The sequence below is a fragment of the Rhodnius prolixus genome, unplaced genomic scaffold, assembly GCF_049639745.1.
Source record: "Rhodnius prolixus isolate KJV_2025 unplaced genomic scaffold, Rpr scaffold_11, whole genome shotgun sequence".
Taxonomy (NCBI): Eukaryota; Metazoa; Arthropoda; class Insecta; order Hemiptera; family Reduviidae; genus Rhodnius; species Rhodnius prolixus.
The window spans coordinates 10,236,700-10,252,798 of NW_027411625.1; the positions used below are offsets into that span (position 1 = coordinate 10,236,700).

General features: G+C 31.9%; 1 protein-coding gene across 2 annotated transcripts; it reads left to right on the plus strand.

The window, feature by feature from the left end:
* On the plus strand, positions 1–14,648 carry LOC141459579 (uncharacterized). Of its 2 annotated transcripts, none has more exons than XM_074138813.1 (14): positions 1–164; positions 230–343; positions 2,211–2,390; positions 3,306–3,478; positions 4,075–4,207; positions 5,835–5,900; positions 5,990–6,058; positions 7,146–7,198; positions 7,368–7,612; positions 8,567–8,766; positions 9,935–10,211; positions 12,340–12,532; positions 12,861–13,084; positions 14,372–14,648. In XM_074138813.1, the coding sequence occupies exons 1-14, from the start codon at positions 147–149 to the stop codon at positions 14,485–14,487; spliced, it is 2,061 nt and encodes a 686-aa protein (XP_073994914.1). In that variant the 5' UTR covers positions 1–146; the 3' UTR covers positions 14,488–14,648. The 2 variants fall into 2 exon arrangements, with proteins under 2 accessions (XP_073994914.1, XP_073994915.1); XM_074138814.1 differs by having other exon boundaries at positions 3,333–3,478.
* Positions 14,649–16,099: the final 1,451 nt, after the last annotated feature.

The following is a 16,099-nucleotide window of genomic DNA, read 5'->3' on the forward strand; positions in this document are numbered from 1 at the left end:
ATTATTAATTTTCGGAGTTTTTTTATATTATTTTGCATTTTTATATTAATTCATAAAAATGTTCGAATAATTCATTAAATTAGTAAAATTTTCGGAATAATAAATTTGTGTACTATTTAAAAATAATTGGTGTAGATGATTTTCTAATGGCTCTATTAGGAAGTGTTAGTAATTTATTTTTTCTAAATTTATTAAGTTTATGTTTTTAAAACGGATTTCTTTTTTATAGGATGGAAATAAGAATAATGCACAATTTAATCCAAAATTTATGCGCGACAACAGTTCAAAGTGGAATTTATCAAGAGATGTTGATCTTTTAAAACATTTAGAGCGATTTTCAGAGGTAATGAAAAATCTTCATTTATTCCAAACAATATGATTTTGTAAATGTAAAAATGCTTAAGATCGATGTTTTAAAAAATCAGTTCAGTAAATTAAGTATTTGCTTATCTTTTTTTTTTTTTAATTTCATTACATGTTGAAAAAAATAGGTTAAAATTAATTGCCTAGCTAATCTAAATAAGAATTCCGTTGGTCTTAAATGCAGTTGTTTAAAAAAAATTAGTAAGCATACAAAAATTGGTTCTGAAAAGTATTTGCAAATATCTAGTTTCATTCTTTTAATTTAAATTGTTTTTAGACTTATGAATATATATAAGTTTATCGTAGGCCCATCTCTGTAGTTCAGTAGTTGCAGTACCTCCTCTAGGGTGTAAAACGCGACATTATTTTGATTTTAAATTAACTCAGAACGATGTGCCGGGTACTTGCTGATTTGTCCACTTTTTTTCGTTTCATCAACCATTATACTTAATTTTAATTTTAAACTGTGTTTTTGATAAGAGATTTTTGAACTTTTTGGAAATAGACTCTTCATATTGTTCCTTAATTAGGCTGCTTTAAGCTTGGTTAGAATGTTTTTATAATGCCTTGTGGTTCTAGATACCCACGCGCACATAATTTGACAGAAATGTTATAGATTTAATAGAATCATAAATCTAGTTAATTTTTACTTATACTTTCAAATGAAAATGATAGATATTTATTTAAAAATTATTCTAACTCAAGAAAGTGAAAACGCTGTTTTCCAGAAAAATTTAAACCTTCAAAATTCTATTATGTAAAGTTGCACATCCGGTTTACAGACTTTCATAATATTTAGATAAAGAAATACTTTCAATATAAGTTGATATTGTAGGCGACGGCAGATCTACCTTTGGAGTGATATTTAAAAAAATAAATATTTTATGCTGTCTGCAAAGAACACTTGAAAACAGATTTCTTGGGAAAACGTTCCGAATGAAAGTAAAAATTATTTTTAAGTAAATAAAACCTTAGTATAAGAATATTACTAAAAGTTTTGAGAAGTAGTACAATGACTGGGAAGAAAATGCATAGTGCGAGAGAATTTCCTAAGGTTATAGGTGAAAGGTATCAAGTTATATGGGAAGAAGATGCAGTTTCAGAAATTGGCTAAATCTCTTAGGAGATCACTCTCAATAGTGTCGCGCTTATACCAAGTAAGATCCTGAAGTGAAACTTAGTTTAATGCCTGATGGCACTCCAAACCTTGTATATGTAAGTTCACAATGGTTGTATGTACGCTGTAGAATTTAAAGTCTTTTATTTTCTGTTGAAAGTTGGTAACTTGGTCAATTCTAGAGAAAAGTTTTTTATCTTCTGTTTATTTTTTTCATCTTCAGCCTTCAGTTTTTGGTTTTCAGATGCCAATTTAAGTAAAAACTAACATGGCTCTCAACCGTATGGATTGTCGACTGTAAAGGTTGTTATGTGGGAGATTTGTGAGTTTGAGAAGTTGATTACCTACCTTATGTGGCAGGTGTTGGATGCCATGTCAAGGCCCAGATTAGGTGCAATGAAATAGATATTGTTTGCTTAGAAATGGATTTTTTTTTCTGGGCGCGATGGGATATTTGCGCTGCAGAATATGTGAAAGAGAGATGTTCTGGCGAAATTAAGAATATAGTGGAGTAGAAAAAGCCTGAGTGGACCCAGAAGGAGCATTTATTTTGAAAGGATTTGAGGTTTACTTAATAGGAGAAGAAAATGATTCTTTTGAGCTTTCACAGAATACCATACCCGTTCGAACGCGATGTTTCCCGGACAGTGCTACTTTCACTCAAGACGGATATTTATAAGTATTAATATATTAAATTGCCTATGTGTACCTAAATATTTTATTCTTTCAGACCATTATGAGAAATGCCATCATTGCTGGAAAATGCATGGATGGGTTAGAAGAAAGTTTAACACTAACTTATTTAAAAGTCAGAGATGTTAGTAATGTATTTTATTGTGTTGGAGATACGCAATTCGTTGAAAATAGAGTTCGTGATGAGGGTGAAAATCTGCATGAACCATTAGAAAAGGTGATTTTTGTTGTTGAACTATTTATTTGGGATTTTAAAAAAAAAGTATTAAAATATAAGAGTTTGGTTTTAACAAAGGAATTTTCTTTTGTTAAAACCAAGCTCTCATAACTTAAATAATTTAAAATATCTTAAATACTTTTTTCGAATAAATTCATACTTTTTTTAAACAAGTCACAACGTTTTTCAAGCGGTTTAATATTTGTACATGATGAAAATATCGAAATACAATGTGTTTCAAATTAAATTTCTGTGTATTATAAAGTTCACTGTACAAAATTTAGTTTGAACTAATATTTCACCTTTTCACTCGTTCCTTTTAAGATGTACATCCCATAAACCAAAGTTTAAAGTAATGATAGAAATAATAATAATAATGAATGAATCGGTCACGCGCGTTAAACACATCTTCATCTTACATCTTCTTCTAGTTGGTAGAAAAAGAACTAGATGCCTATTTTGCAGGGAGAGGTTAACTGTGGCTACACTTTTAAAGAGTGCCAGGCTCAGCAACCAGTTAGGCATCGAGAAGCCTACCATGTTACATGCTCGCAATATGAAAGAGGATTCTGTTCATATTGAGGGGCTATTTACGTTCATTCCACAAAATTTAGATTATGATATTCTAGGATTAACGTTTAGGTTATGATAGGTTAAACTTCAGAGTTTAGAGTAACAAAATTTAAACTAATTACAAAGTGCGTGCACATCATTTCTGTAATCTTTAAAAATATTAACATACGGCTAAAAAGTTTTAGCCCTAATTGGGTTCTGCATATTTGTGGTCAACCAAGAAAATATTTGTATGGCGATTGAAATCTTTCAAGTACGATTTTCATATCCTTTTGGTTTTTGAAGCCTCTTAGCTCCTTTACGTATTTCTGAACTTGTTTAGATCTCTTTGACTTTTTTCAGAAAAATCATTCAATTGATTCCTTTCAGTCGGACATAGACTTTGCTGAATGTACATCACCGGCTAATACCACTCTTGAAGATTCAATAGCTACTTGTATACGTTTGCTTGAGGATAGATTTGAAACAATACAATTGTCAGAAAGTGATTCAGATGATGAAGAATTGGAACACAGGTTTCTATAATTTAATTAATTTACTACATTATCATCGTTTATGTACTATTGTTCATTAAGTCACCTGATTGGCGCTTAGACTAGAGTTGTATGCTTATAGGAGCTCTCTGATAACGCTGAACCTGTTAAGCAGATGGTATTACAGTGGATTCCGCTAATATATGGTAACGAACTGGCGGAATAGGGGGAATAAGAGAAAGGATTAGATTTTTGCAAATGTAGAAATTTTTAATTTTTCTTTTTTATTGCCTTTTTCAGCTTCCCCCTCAAAAAAACAATTTTTTTCAGTCTTGTTATACTCATTTCTTACGATTCGATCTAATAAATTTATTTGAACAGCTTACAAGAAATTTCATGTGAAAGCTTTTTTTTTTATTGGGATGAGTAAGACGTAGACAAGTTTTAAGTTTATGAAAACTTTTAATATAATTACATGAGCTGCAATAAGGGAAACTTGCCACATTATTACTTTTTATAAAAAAAAATGCCCCTACAGTTCGGCTTCATTTTTTTCGGAAGTGTATTCGAGGCGAGAAGATCGGTTATTGCTATACATTTTACGGATGTAAAATTCATTTACTATATTTATTTTACAGCCAGGTTGTGGTAAAACCAAGAAAATGCTATGTAGAACGGCCACTCCCTCATATAATTGGTAGTTATAAGTTTTTGAACGATTCCACACTTGGACTGTCACTGGTGCTGCACGAGTCAGAAGAAAACACTGAGGTAAGCGGTCAGCAAATACTTTGTGCATGCTTCATTTTTCCGTGTCTTGGTATTTCCCTTTCTTATAAATTAAATGCAAATTAAATGAATCAATAGAATGTAAACATAAGAGTAATAGTCATAAAGATTTTCGAATTTAGGTTTTCATCAGAAATATATTTAAAGGTGCTCTGAACACTAAAAACTTGTTTTTAAAAGTTAGTAATGTATGCACGTGGGTCTGTCTGACCATGGTTTGCATGACTTCTAAATGGAAAACCGCAGATAATCCAAATTTGATATTTAAATCGATCCACTTTCTAGTGCACACTGTTCTTTACCGACAATTTTCATTTATTTTTGCGATTTTCTCGTGAAGGCTCCAACTTCTTGGGGAAAAAATAGATTTATTGTGCGATTTTCTCGTGAAGGCTCCAACTTCTTGGGGGAAAAATAGATTTATTGATTTTGGATTTGTAGAGCCATCACTTTTATTAGAAACTTTTTCTTAGTAACTTCATTTTTATATTACTTTGGTGTCATTTCACTGTTATGGTATCGGTAAATGTCAAGAATAGGTGCCCGGAGGTGTGGCCTTATTCGAAGTGATTCTGATTCGCTGTTACCATATAACCCGCCATATTCAAATATAAATATAAAAATATTTCTTTATTTTATATTTACATTTAAATCTGGCGGGTTATATGGTAACAGCGAATCAGAATCACTTCGAATTATTAATTCAAGATTGATAATTTTATTTAAAAAATATTCGTAGGGGGATGATACACCCCCTGATCTACTTTTTATTTTTATTATGAAAAACAAAACAAAAGTAGCCTACCTTATTCAATACAATCCCTATCCTTCTGTTTGTACACTTTATTCACTCCCTCAAATAATACTCTCATGTGATCGCCCATGGAAGAATCACTCCTTTTCATACTTATCATCTCACTTCCACACTTCGGACATACATATCTATTACTAATTAAACCAACACCCATTCAAAATTTTCAAACTTTCATCTCTCCATCCTCACTCAGACTACATTCATGCTTTAAATAAAAGAAAAACTAAATTTATAACGCTCATGTTTTATGAAGTTTCAAAAAAAAGGCACATAAAGTAACAAACGGGACACTGGCGGAAACTGATAATACTCGTACATTGAAAATGAAAAAACACATTAGCGGGAAGTTGAAAAATTTAAAAAGAATATGCTGAACATTGGCGGGAAGTAGTTTAAAAAGTGAACAGTAACTGTATTGTACTGCGCATGCACTAAAAATAAACAGGTCACACCTCCGGGTACCTATTCTTGACATTAGTCATGGTATCTAATTACCAATGTAAAGTTAATTCGAACTAGGTATGTTAGGTGGTTAACAACTTATTTCAGAAAACCTTGATTTCAGTGGGATTTTGGAGGAGCGATGATTCAAAGTTCTTTCTGTGGTATCATTTTATCATTATATTAAAAATTAAAAATATTTTCTCATATGTTTGAATTTTTAAGAAATTTTAATTTTGTCAACTTCGGTGAGGAAAAGCCGTGTATCGCTTGTGTTCACATTAGATTTTTTTTTTATACAGCAATGTAAGTTTATTAAAATTAGGAAATTACTGTATTGTTTTATTTCCTCAGGCAGAAGATGAAACTGGTTATATGTTTCCGAATATTATGCAGAATAATTCAAAGAGTCTTTCTCAGGTAACTGATTTTGTTTTGTTATATTTTTTGAATTATTTGGATTTTATTGATTTTTTTTTTATTATTATTATTGAATTTTAAATTTTTAGGCAGAGCAATATAGTGCATCCAACAGTTTTTCGAAAAAATCACGAGAAGATTCAGTCAACTCTTATGATGTAAGTATGTTCTTTAGCGAGTTCTATCTTAGACTAGACGCCTATTGAGACGCGTTTCGCGCGTGTGACTGGACCAGATGCAAGCGCTATGATTTGACTTCGTCGTGTAGCAATTTACACATTGCAACGTAATTTTATTATGCGAACACCCCACGCTAATTGTTTTAAAGTATCAATAATAGCTTTTCATAATTATTTAATATATACTATTTGAATAAACTATTATTTAAGATACATATATTTATTTAAATAGTTAGTTATTTAGTTTTAATCTGAGGGTATTGGCGCCTGGAGCCTCTCAGTGTACTACCGGCCTTTAAACCATGTTTTGTTGGTAGAACCAGAACTCCACAGGCTTCTAGGAAGAAGTATTTTAAGGAAGCAAGCGGGAGTTGAACCCGGTACATCCTCCAGCAGTTCACTGTACTACTTAACTACTTAGCTAGTACATTCTTTATATTAGAGTCAATAAGTTATGAATAAATGGTTAACATGTAATTTACTAGTAAATAGAAAAATAAACCTAATTCACTCTCTGATTAATAAAATATATAGAAAATTTTTCTACAGTATTTCACAAAATTGTACTGTAAACTTTAATTGAAGTTTATTTCGCACAAGTTATAGTTACATAACAAGTAGTAATGAATAAAAATTTTCAATACTTTAAATTATCTGAATGACATTTAAAATTAAATATCATTTGTGTTTTATAAAGTTAAAAGAAAAAGAGTCCCCCACTACCACTCTTATCGCGGAACCTTGGTTTATGTTTATTGCCACTCCTCAGTTTACCTTTAAACACCCCATACTTCGCTATTTTTCCCTTCTATTTTTAACCCTTTACAAATCTATGGATTTGATGAAATTATTGACGAAATTGCCATTAGTTGAAACTTGCTGCATCTTTCAATTTTTGTACTAAGCTAAATTTTATATCATTCGTCATTTATAATTCTTTATTTGTTAAATTACTATTAATTTTGTATTAGGCTTCTACGAAAAATCAGTTTATATAACAGATTCTATTGATTTTTTGTGCTTACTAAAATATTAATATAATTTGTTTACGTTATTTTTTTCTCAGATGGTTGCATCTAACGAATGTTCCTCAGAGAACTATCATTTCTTTAGTCCTACGTAAGTGATAATAAATAACAATTTTTTGTCACTTTTATAGTTAAATTAGAATTTGCTACACAAACCTAAAATTAATATTTATATTATTTGTAGCATATAATGTCTTACCACTAATTAAACACCACTATAAACCACAGTTACTTATTTTATAATTTGGAAATCGTTGCAGTGTTTATGATAATGTTGAGGGAGAAAATTTGGACGATAGGGTTTCAGCAGCTACAGCTTCTCAGCAACCGTTATTGGCGCAATCGAAGCCAATAAACTGTTACAATCAGCCTGGTGATAGTACATCAGTTATCTGTGAGAATAGTGACACTGAGAAACTAAAATCCAAACCATTTGATAAGGAAAGGATGAAATCTGTTTTGGAACAGATCTATTCGTCGCCTTACGAGAATATCCTTAGCAAAAGTAATAATAATAATCATTGTGTTTATTAGAAAAATTATATGCATACAAATACAAAATATCCTTACAGAGAATTTTAAACTAAATAAACCTTAGCAAAAGTATCTTAATTTCAAATGTAATTTATACAATTCTTACTCTGGTAATAGTGAAAATATGGTATAACGAACGACTTTCTCCTAATTATCGCAACTTTAATTGATTTTTTTAACACTGAAATGTAATAAACCTTTTTAGCTATCCAAGCAACTGATACGTTAACTTGCCATAAACCATCAAATCTAAAATCTGTTTTTACGTTATATCCACGGGGCGCCTTCTGGACAACTGGTCCTTAGCAGCAGGTCAACAAAGATAGTATTGGAGGCATGAGTAATTGCGAGAATTTATATAAACCCCATCCTTGCTGAAAGATGGGCAAAGGAAGATATCCTCCTAGCATTAGGAGATGGTGTTAAGAAGAGGCGCTTGAGAGCAAGACTGGACGGCTATTCCTTTTTTTTCTCTAACCCAATGCAAGGTGCCCTGTAATGCGAGCAATGCACAGAGGTTAGATGGCCCATGAGTAACTTGGTTGAAAATAATATCTGCTAATTTTAGAATATCTAGGGTAGACTTTTCAGGGAGAAATACTTGGGACACCCCAAATATCTAAGATTGGTTTAGTCTTATCTGAGTTAAGTTTAATCTCCCTATTAAACCTAACTATCGGTTCCCCTCTCTTTCTAGAACTTCCTGGGAGAAGTTGGTTTCACTTGGAGGAGGCATCCTAAAACATCTGGGGAGCGCTGGTAGCCCTTAAACTTGCTGGAACGTTGAAGCAACGTTGCGTAAAGACGAAGTTGTTTTTTGTATTGACTGAATCCTCGCTATTTCAATTCCAAATATTAGTACTTTCAATATTAACATGAATAGAGATATATCGCAGTGTGTATAACTTTTTTGGACACGTTTTAGAGAAATTTAAACCGGACAAAATGGAAGTGGTTGTGGAACCAAATGCAAAAGCTGTGCACAGAATGGAAGGTATTGAAGTGAGTGATGATCCTGTCAGCACTGCAGGAGATAATTGCTGTCCGACTGAAGCAACCTCGGCTTCACTCGTCCATGATGATCTTCCAAACATACCAACCCGCACTTTGCACAGCTTATCAAAGGTAGCTAAATAAATAATATCTCCGTATTATTAAGGCATGCGTAAAAAGTAAACGAGTCTCCTATTCCCGATTTACACTTAAGATCAGTTCCTCAGAATACGTGTTAATCGAAATCAAGACTCTTATGGAAAACTGAGGAAATAGAAGATTAATTTTTTTCAACTAAGTAAATGGCTAAATTATAATGAAAAACAAAAAATATTTGTCCATTCTGTAAGTGAAATTGTTTTGTTTCATTATAGTGTACGTATATTTATCATTAAATGGATCATTTTATCATAACTCTAAGTACAAAAGAGGTCAAATTTTTTTTTTTTAATTTATACATTTATAAAATCTAGATGAGATTTTATGGGAGTTAGCCAGCCTGCCACTCCAACGTTACCCAAGTAGTCCAACTGGTGGCACCCACCAGTTTGAGCACCTCCTCAACTCCAGTCTGTTTGATTTAACTTCGGAGTCTCATGAAGAGTTCTTATGGGTATAGCTGGTTGCATCCTTTTTTTCCCGAAGAGAAAAGCAATTATTAAAACAAGCCCTCCACATTGTCATAATACATGCCGTTTCCTCTTAAACTTGCACAGGCTATCCGTTTTCAGGCCCTTGCGATGTATGCTTTTTTAGTCTGACCGTAAAGAGGCCTGCCGTCCTTGTTAAAGTAATATGAAACTTAAGCGAGTAGCCACCAATTTATTTTTCTGCCTGTCACTGGCGTTTGGCCAACCTACCATTCCTGTGACTTCAGCGCGCCCATGCACCACTTCCTGCACTTGTGAGGCCTGAGGTCTCATTGAGGAAGATTGTTTTGGTTACCAATTCTCGACAGATTGTTGAGGCAGTCTCATACTAACCTAGAACTGGTCTCGTAAGTCTTTATTACCTTGTAAATCGTGGATGTTTGAGAAAATAAAACTCTGAAATTAGTTACACGCGACTTATGATCTCAACAGGTTAAATGAATAGCTAGCTTATCTAAGCTTTAATTTACTCTCTTAAAAGTTGTTCTTCACCACATAGTGTCGCGTGAATTTGTGGTTCACGCCACTAATCATTTCTGTTCGGTATGAATCTTAAAAGATACATAACATATATGAACATTGTTCACTACATGGTCTCACTCTGTGGGTTACCTCTTCTCAACAATGATCAAAAAATGATTTTGTTTTAGAATCGTGTTAGAAATCAAAACAAACGACGTTTACCAAGTAGAAAGAAGCGTGATAATGCTGGCTACCCTATCAATACAGCTACTCTGGACAGGGAACCAACGAAATTAGTATTGAATGATGTTGATTTGAGTGATGAATCCAAGAAGAAAAATATTGAAAGTGGAACTCAAGTTCTGAATCATTCAAACATGACCAGTTTGTTGTCACCATCTACAGATGAGGAAGATCTCTTTACAGTGTGTAACCCAAACACTCATCCGGACACATCAATAGACAGTTAGTACATCATAATTGATTTAATTAATATGTTTAAAAAATTATATTGGCGAATTTGTCTTGTACAGTTATGTAACATACAAGTATTAAGAATTTTTAGAATTGACTTGATAACATCAAACATTAAGAGATATAAAATTAAGACAGCTTACAAATATTTTCCACGTAATAGCTTTGCGTTTTAGAGAAAACCAATAATGCATAAAATAAAAGTTATTCTAAATTTAAAAATTAACATAATCTTTTTCTTTGACAAATCAATAGCAGTTTGATTCAATTCTAAGTTTAATGAAATGACCAGCGTATGGGTCTGCGACATCTAATAAATTCTAAAAAATATTAATGAAAATTTAATGCAGTAAAGATACTTAAATGATATCAATTGTTATAAAATCTCTGTTTTTTGTTTTGTTTTTTTAAAAATAATATCTTCTGTTAGGATTCAGGCAAACATTTTTCAAAGGCAAATTTAAAGTACTTAGCCTCTATATTTTTAATTAGGAAAAAAAAAATGATCACAAAATTAGAAACAAGTTAGAAAAAGCTTTTTCGTACGTTTCTAACTGATTGAAATTACAAGCTGAAGTATAAATAAAATGTTAGGTTCTAGCTTATTTGTGTGTCTTTTATCGTTTTATCAACCTTTGCTTTTAACTTTTTAAAGGCACAACAAGTCTCTTAAAAAAAAAAATCTAGGTCCCGTCCCATTTCTGATTCTAACTTTTCAGACAAAGTTTTTGTTAATGAGATACTTTTACTTATTTGGATAGATTTTTTTCGATGATAAGTAGGCTAATTTTCGCCGGGAATAGAGGGATAGAATGTTTCTGATGATGCAGTGTGGTTCTGGACACCCACCCGCACAAACATTTAACCCTTTCCTTTCAATCATATTAATAATAAAAGAAAAAAGTCTTACTCTGTAATTACATATTTCCGTCACCTACGTTTAGTCTACATTTAAAACTATAGCCCGCAATCGCTGAGTCGACAATCACTTTCGTAATCAAAATATTATTACCATTTGCCCGCTACCCTACTTAGTTATGGGGCTGAAGGTGCTCAATTTACCATTCATTGTATTCTCAACTCACTTATAATTCAAACAATTGTTATTTAAATTTGAATAATTTTGAACATATCAAATATTAGATTAAAATCAGAACTGAATCATTACCATTAAATTATAAGCCCTGGTTAAAAGATAGAAATTTTTCTTGAAATCTCTATGGTAATTAAAACACTTTTCATTTTTAAGCAGTGTGTCCAACATTAAAAGAATTTAGGATAAACTGTTTTGACAAGAGTCAATTGAATAATGAGCAGTTTTTATTTTATTTAAATGGTGGAGACTGGATAAGTTAAGTTTAGTTTATTAAAGCAGCATCTTGCTACAGATATTTTTTAATCACAGAATTTAATTTTTAGTTACAATGGAGTAAATTATTATTAGTTTCAAGAGTACGCTATTTTTTTCTTTATATATATTTCCCCCCTTTCTTTTGTTGTTAAATTGGAGCATATTATTTCATTTATTTTCTCTTTACTGAATCATGTATATATTTGTTTCTTATTATTATTATTTCGATACAACTTGACAGACGGTCGTAAAGATCATAGTCTGTTTTTTATGTACCTGTATAAAAAAAAAATTATGAACTTCTTTATATATCCATCTCTACTGGGACGAAGCTACTCATCGGAAATCATTAGCCAGTACACACCGCCAGCAAGATCATATCTCCGTAGTAGCAGCATACCCTCTGGTCTCGCAGCTATACAGTAGCTAAAATTTACAAATTGCCGACTCAGCGGTTCTAAACACCTTTGTGTTTGCACTTTACATCCCCTACACTACACTATTGCACTGCCTCCTTACATTTACTTTTTCTTTCACTCGCCACTGAATAGCTTAAAAATTTGAAAGCTATTTTCCGTAGAATTCTCTGAATAAATCCTCAAAATTTAAGAAGCAAAAGTGTCACGAGAATCATTTGACATCTATTGCTAATGAAACTGAATCGCTACAAGATTCTGTGTTCTTGAAATTAAGGATTGTTTTCTCACACATTCATTAAATCTAATATAATCTAATTATTAAAGATTTTTTTTTGTCTGTTATTTGCAGGACTGTTTCAATCATTATCATTTTCCCAAGGTTTGTCAATTTCTGGAATATGTTCACAAACGACTGGCGTACCTATTTCAGCAGTCACCAGCAATGAAGAGTCTTCAGCATTTTGGGATCCATTCACAGAGGATGAAGATAGTCCACTGTTTCAGAATACCTCTTCCTGGTCTTCACAAGAATTTAAAAAAAGGTTAAATACTGTAGCAGTTTCTAAATTATTTTTTTAATTGATTTGGATTTAGTTAGTAAACCTGTATATGTCACGACTTATTTTACAGATATCAATCCCTTCATTCCCTTTTTGATTCCACAATTTGAAGTTGCAAACATAATTGGAGTGAGGAGAACCCGGGAGTGGGTTTTTTGTTTTTTTTCCCTCACTATTATCTGGCTTCACCAGTGTAAATCTCTTTTTTTTTAAGTTACTGGTTGCCATAATGATTTTTCCCCCTGCAATTTTTCTTAACATCACCAACCTTATAAACACCTTATGTAAGAAATTAACTATAACATTGCAGGCCAAGAAATTTACTGGGCAACTTAGATGCTTCACCGAGTGATGACCATCTTTTTACTAAAACAAATACCTCTGCAACTGCAAGAGTATTTGCACCACAGACGAGCTTCCAGTCTTCTAGTGCTACACGTACTTCATTGCTGTTTGATGAAACCGATGAAGATTCTCTCTTTAGTTCAAGTAATAGGAATAAGAATAATGACTCAACTAAGCCACTATTTAATGGTTAGTATTTGGTAATGTCTGTTTTACCAATATTTCTAATGCTGTTTCATTAGAACTTTGCTTATTTATCCCAGATGTGATTAAAAGCATCGTTGTCCCTCTCTCGGTCTATGTTTGCTTTTATATCATACAGTTAGAAAGAATCGTATTTAATTGTACAGAAAGACTGCCCTTAGCGTTTTGAGAACGAGGCATTACATAAAATACATTCACTGCAACTTAAACATGTAAAACAGTAATTCTATTACTGTTTAAAAACAATTAGTTCAGCAAAATATAGTATTTTTTAATTTATTTTAGAAGAGTGACGCACTCTTGGATTTAATATTTTCTAACTTGTAAATTTCTTGTCATTAGTAAAGGGCTCTTTTGGAAACCACACATATAGAAACTTGAGTTATAAGCGAACACAGGTGATTTACCTGTTGAACAAGATGAGATAATTTTTTTGGAGCTTTAGAGAATGTCGTACTTGACTAATTTCAATATTAAGTAATTTTAACCCTTTCAAAATTAAGTACTATATCTTTGGGGAGAGGTCCCTGTCGCTAAACTATTTTTAAGATTTTAAAAAGGCGTTACGAGTGATATTTGGTAAGCAAAAGAGAGTCCCTTACAATACCGTTTTAATTAATTTATAACAACATAATACATTAAGTTGTAAGAGGATTAGAGTAAAGAACTAAGAAGCAAAAACATTTTGTGTGAAGAAGGAGGCTAAGGTGGATACCCAAAAAGAGATTTTTGAAGTACACATGGATCCCATAATTGAACAATGAACAAAAAAATTGGTTGGCTTGCCGTTTTTTTATTAATGGAGGGTATGTGGAACAACCCAATTCAGCACAGACTGATTTCATGTGGAGTACTGATTTTTTTTACGCATAAAATGTGTTTTTATACAATAATTTATTTTTATTTAATATTTAGAGGTTATATTTTTTTTAAAACTTAACTCAGTCATAAATTGACGAAATTACTGACCCAAAAAGTTTATTTCACAGATAAAATCTTGTTTTAATACTGCGCTTATCCTTAGTGTTGCCATTTAATGTAGTTTAACTCAGGTAGTCGTTTTACCTAAAATCTATGAAGAATAATCAACCAAGTAATGCTAAAATAAGCCAAACATTTGATGAAAATTCCAAGTTTGAAAATGTGTCTTTGTATTTTAACAGCTATAGGAAAAGGAAGTGAGTCAGTGGTTCTCCCAAGCCTTGTTTCCTTTTTGTATTGTTTTAAACTGCATTACAATGAATGATGGCATAAACATTATTTGTATTCCAGATATGGATGATCAAGCAACTTCAAGTAATTCAAGTAAAGATTCAATCTTCAAATCTACAAATTTTCTTAATGATCCATTAGGGTTCAGTCAAGATGATGAATATGATAGTAACTGATTATCCGGTTTTCGATTTAGTTTAAAGGAAGTTATGTATTGAAAGAGATGTGATCCCTGTTCGGTGATTATTATAAAAGTATTCATTTTGGTGTGCGAAATTATTTCAAATTTTAATGTTAACAAAAAATGAATTAAATAAATTTTAACCTTTTTTTTTCAGTTTTTTTCCTTTTATAGTATTAGCTAATCTTCCTTCAGCATACCTTTCCCTTTTTATTTCTTTTAATCTGCTAGACCTCTTAAATTAAAACAGATAACAAAACTTATATTGTATATTTAAAAAAATAACAATGACTTTCATATTATTGGATGTTAATTTAGTTTTGTGTTTTATGTGTAACATACAACTGCAATACAAAAACGAATTTGTTAATTGTAGGAAAAAACTTAGATGAATTAGCTGAGTGGAGAAGCTTCCTCGTGATGAACTCAACTTCCGAGCGTATTCATTGATGTATCTTGAACTTTTGATTCAGACGCCTTACTGATTTTTGAATGAGCTTGTTAAGTAATGGATTGGAATGGACTTCTATGGATAAACAAACTGCGGCAAGATATTGTTTCTAAGGAAAATAGAATTTTGACAGTTCATAATAAAAACATCTTAACGCTAACGTTTCGAACTAGATTTAGTTCATCTTCATGGATAATAAACAGAAAAGAGAGATATGGGTGTTTACAAACTTAACATTGAGACTGACATTATTCACAATTCGATTTAAAAATAACATAAACCTAATTAATCTGAAAATGATAGAAAGTACCTAAAAACTTAGTCTACAGTAATTAAAGCTAGTGGTATATTTCTAATAGGTACGTATAATTCAAATTCTTAAACTTAAAATAGTTATTTTATTTATAATTCTGATAGATTTCTTAGATCTTTGATTAATATTTAAACAGATAATGATGTTTCTAATTCGCCATGATATATTTGTAAACAAATAGATCTCTCGTTTTTCTTTATTAGCCCTGAAGTTCGAAACGTTTGTTTAATGATTTTTTTTTATTAATAAAGTGACTAAAACTCTAGATTCCTCAGAAACATCTTATCAACGATTGTTCAAGATCTCATATCTTCTTAAACAAGGAAAAAAGCGGTTGTTGCAATCGAAAGGTTTTTTGTGGATAGAAATTGATTTACGAAGTATTTACAGGAGTACCAAATAGTGAATTCTAGCTCCTACACAGTTGAAGTGGATAGAAACATTGGTTACTGACCAGGAAGCTTTAGTTATTTTTACTTGTTCGCATTTATAGCAACAGGAAGTAATGTGATCGTGTGCACTTTTGTAAACTGCGTTTTCACCGAGAATATGCATTATTTATTAGGTCTTCTGATATGATGAATAATCTAATTCGGGACATTTTCCGGGACATATAATTATTCGGGACACGGGACTGCCCCGGGAAACCAGGGACGAATGGTCACCCTATAATAGATGTCTCGAGTTTTTTATCCAACCCATCATATCCCATGGTTGGAGAACGGCTGCGAGGGACCGTGAACGGTGGAAAGCTGTTGTGGCTGAGGTCCAGGCCCTTCATGGGTTGTGATGATCACGGAGTGAGTGAGTAATCATATCCCATACGTTTTCATTAATTTTTGT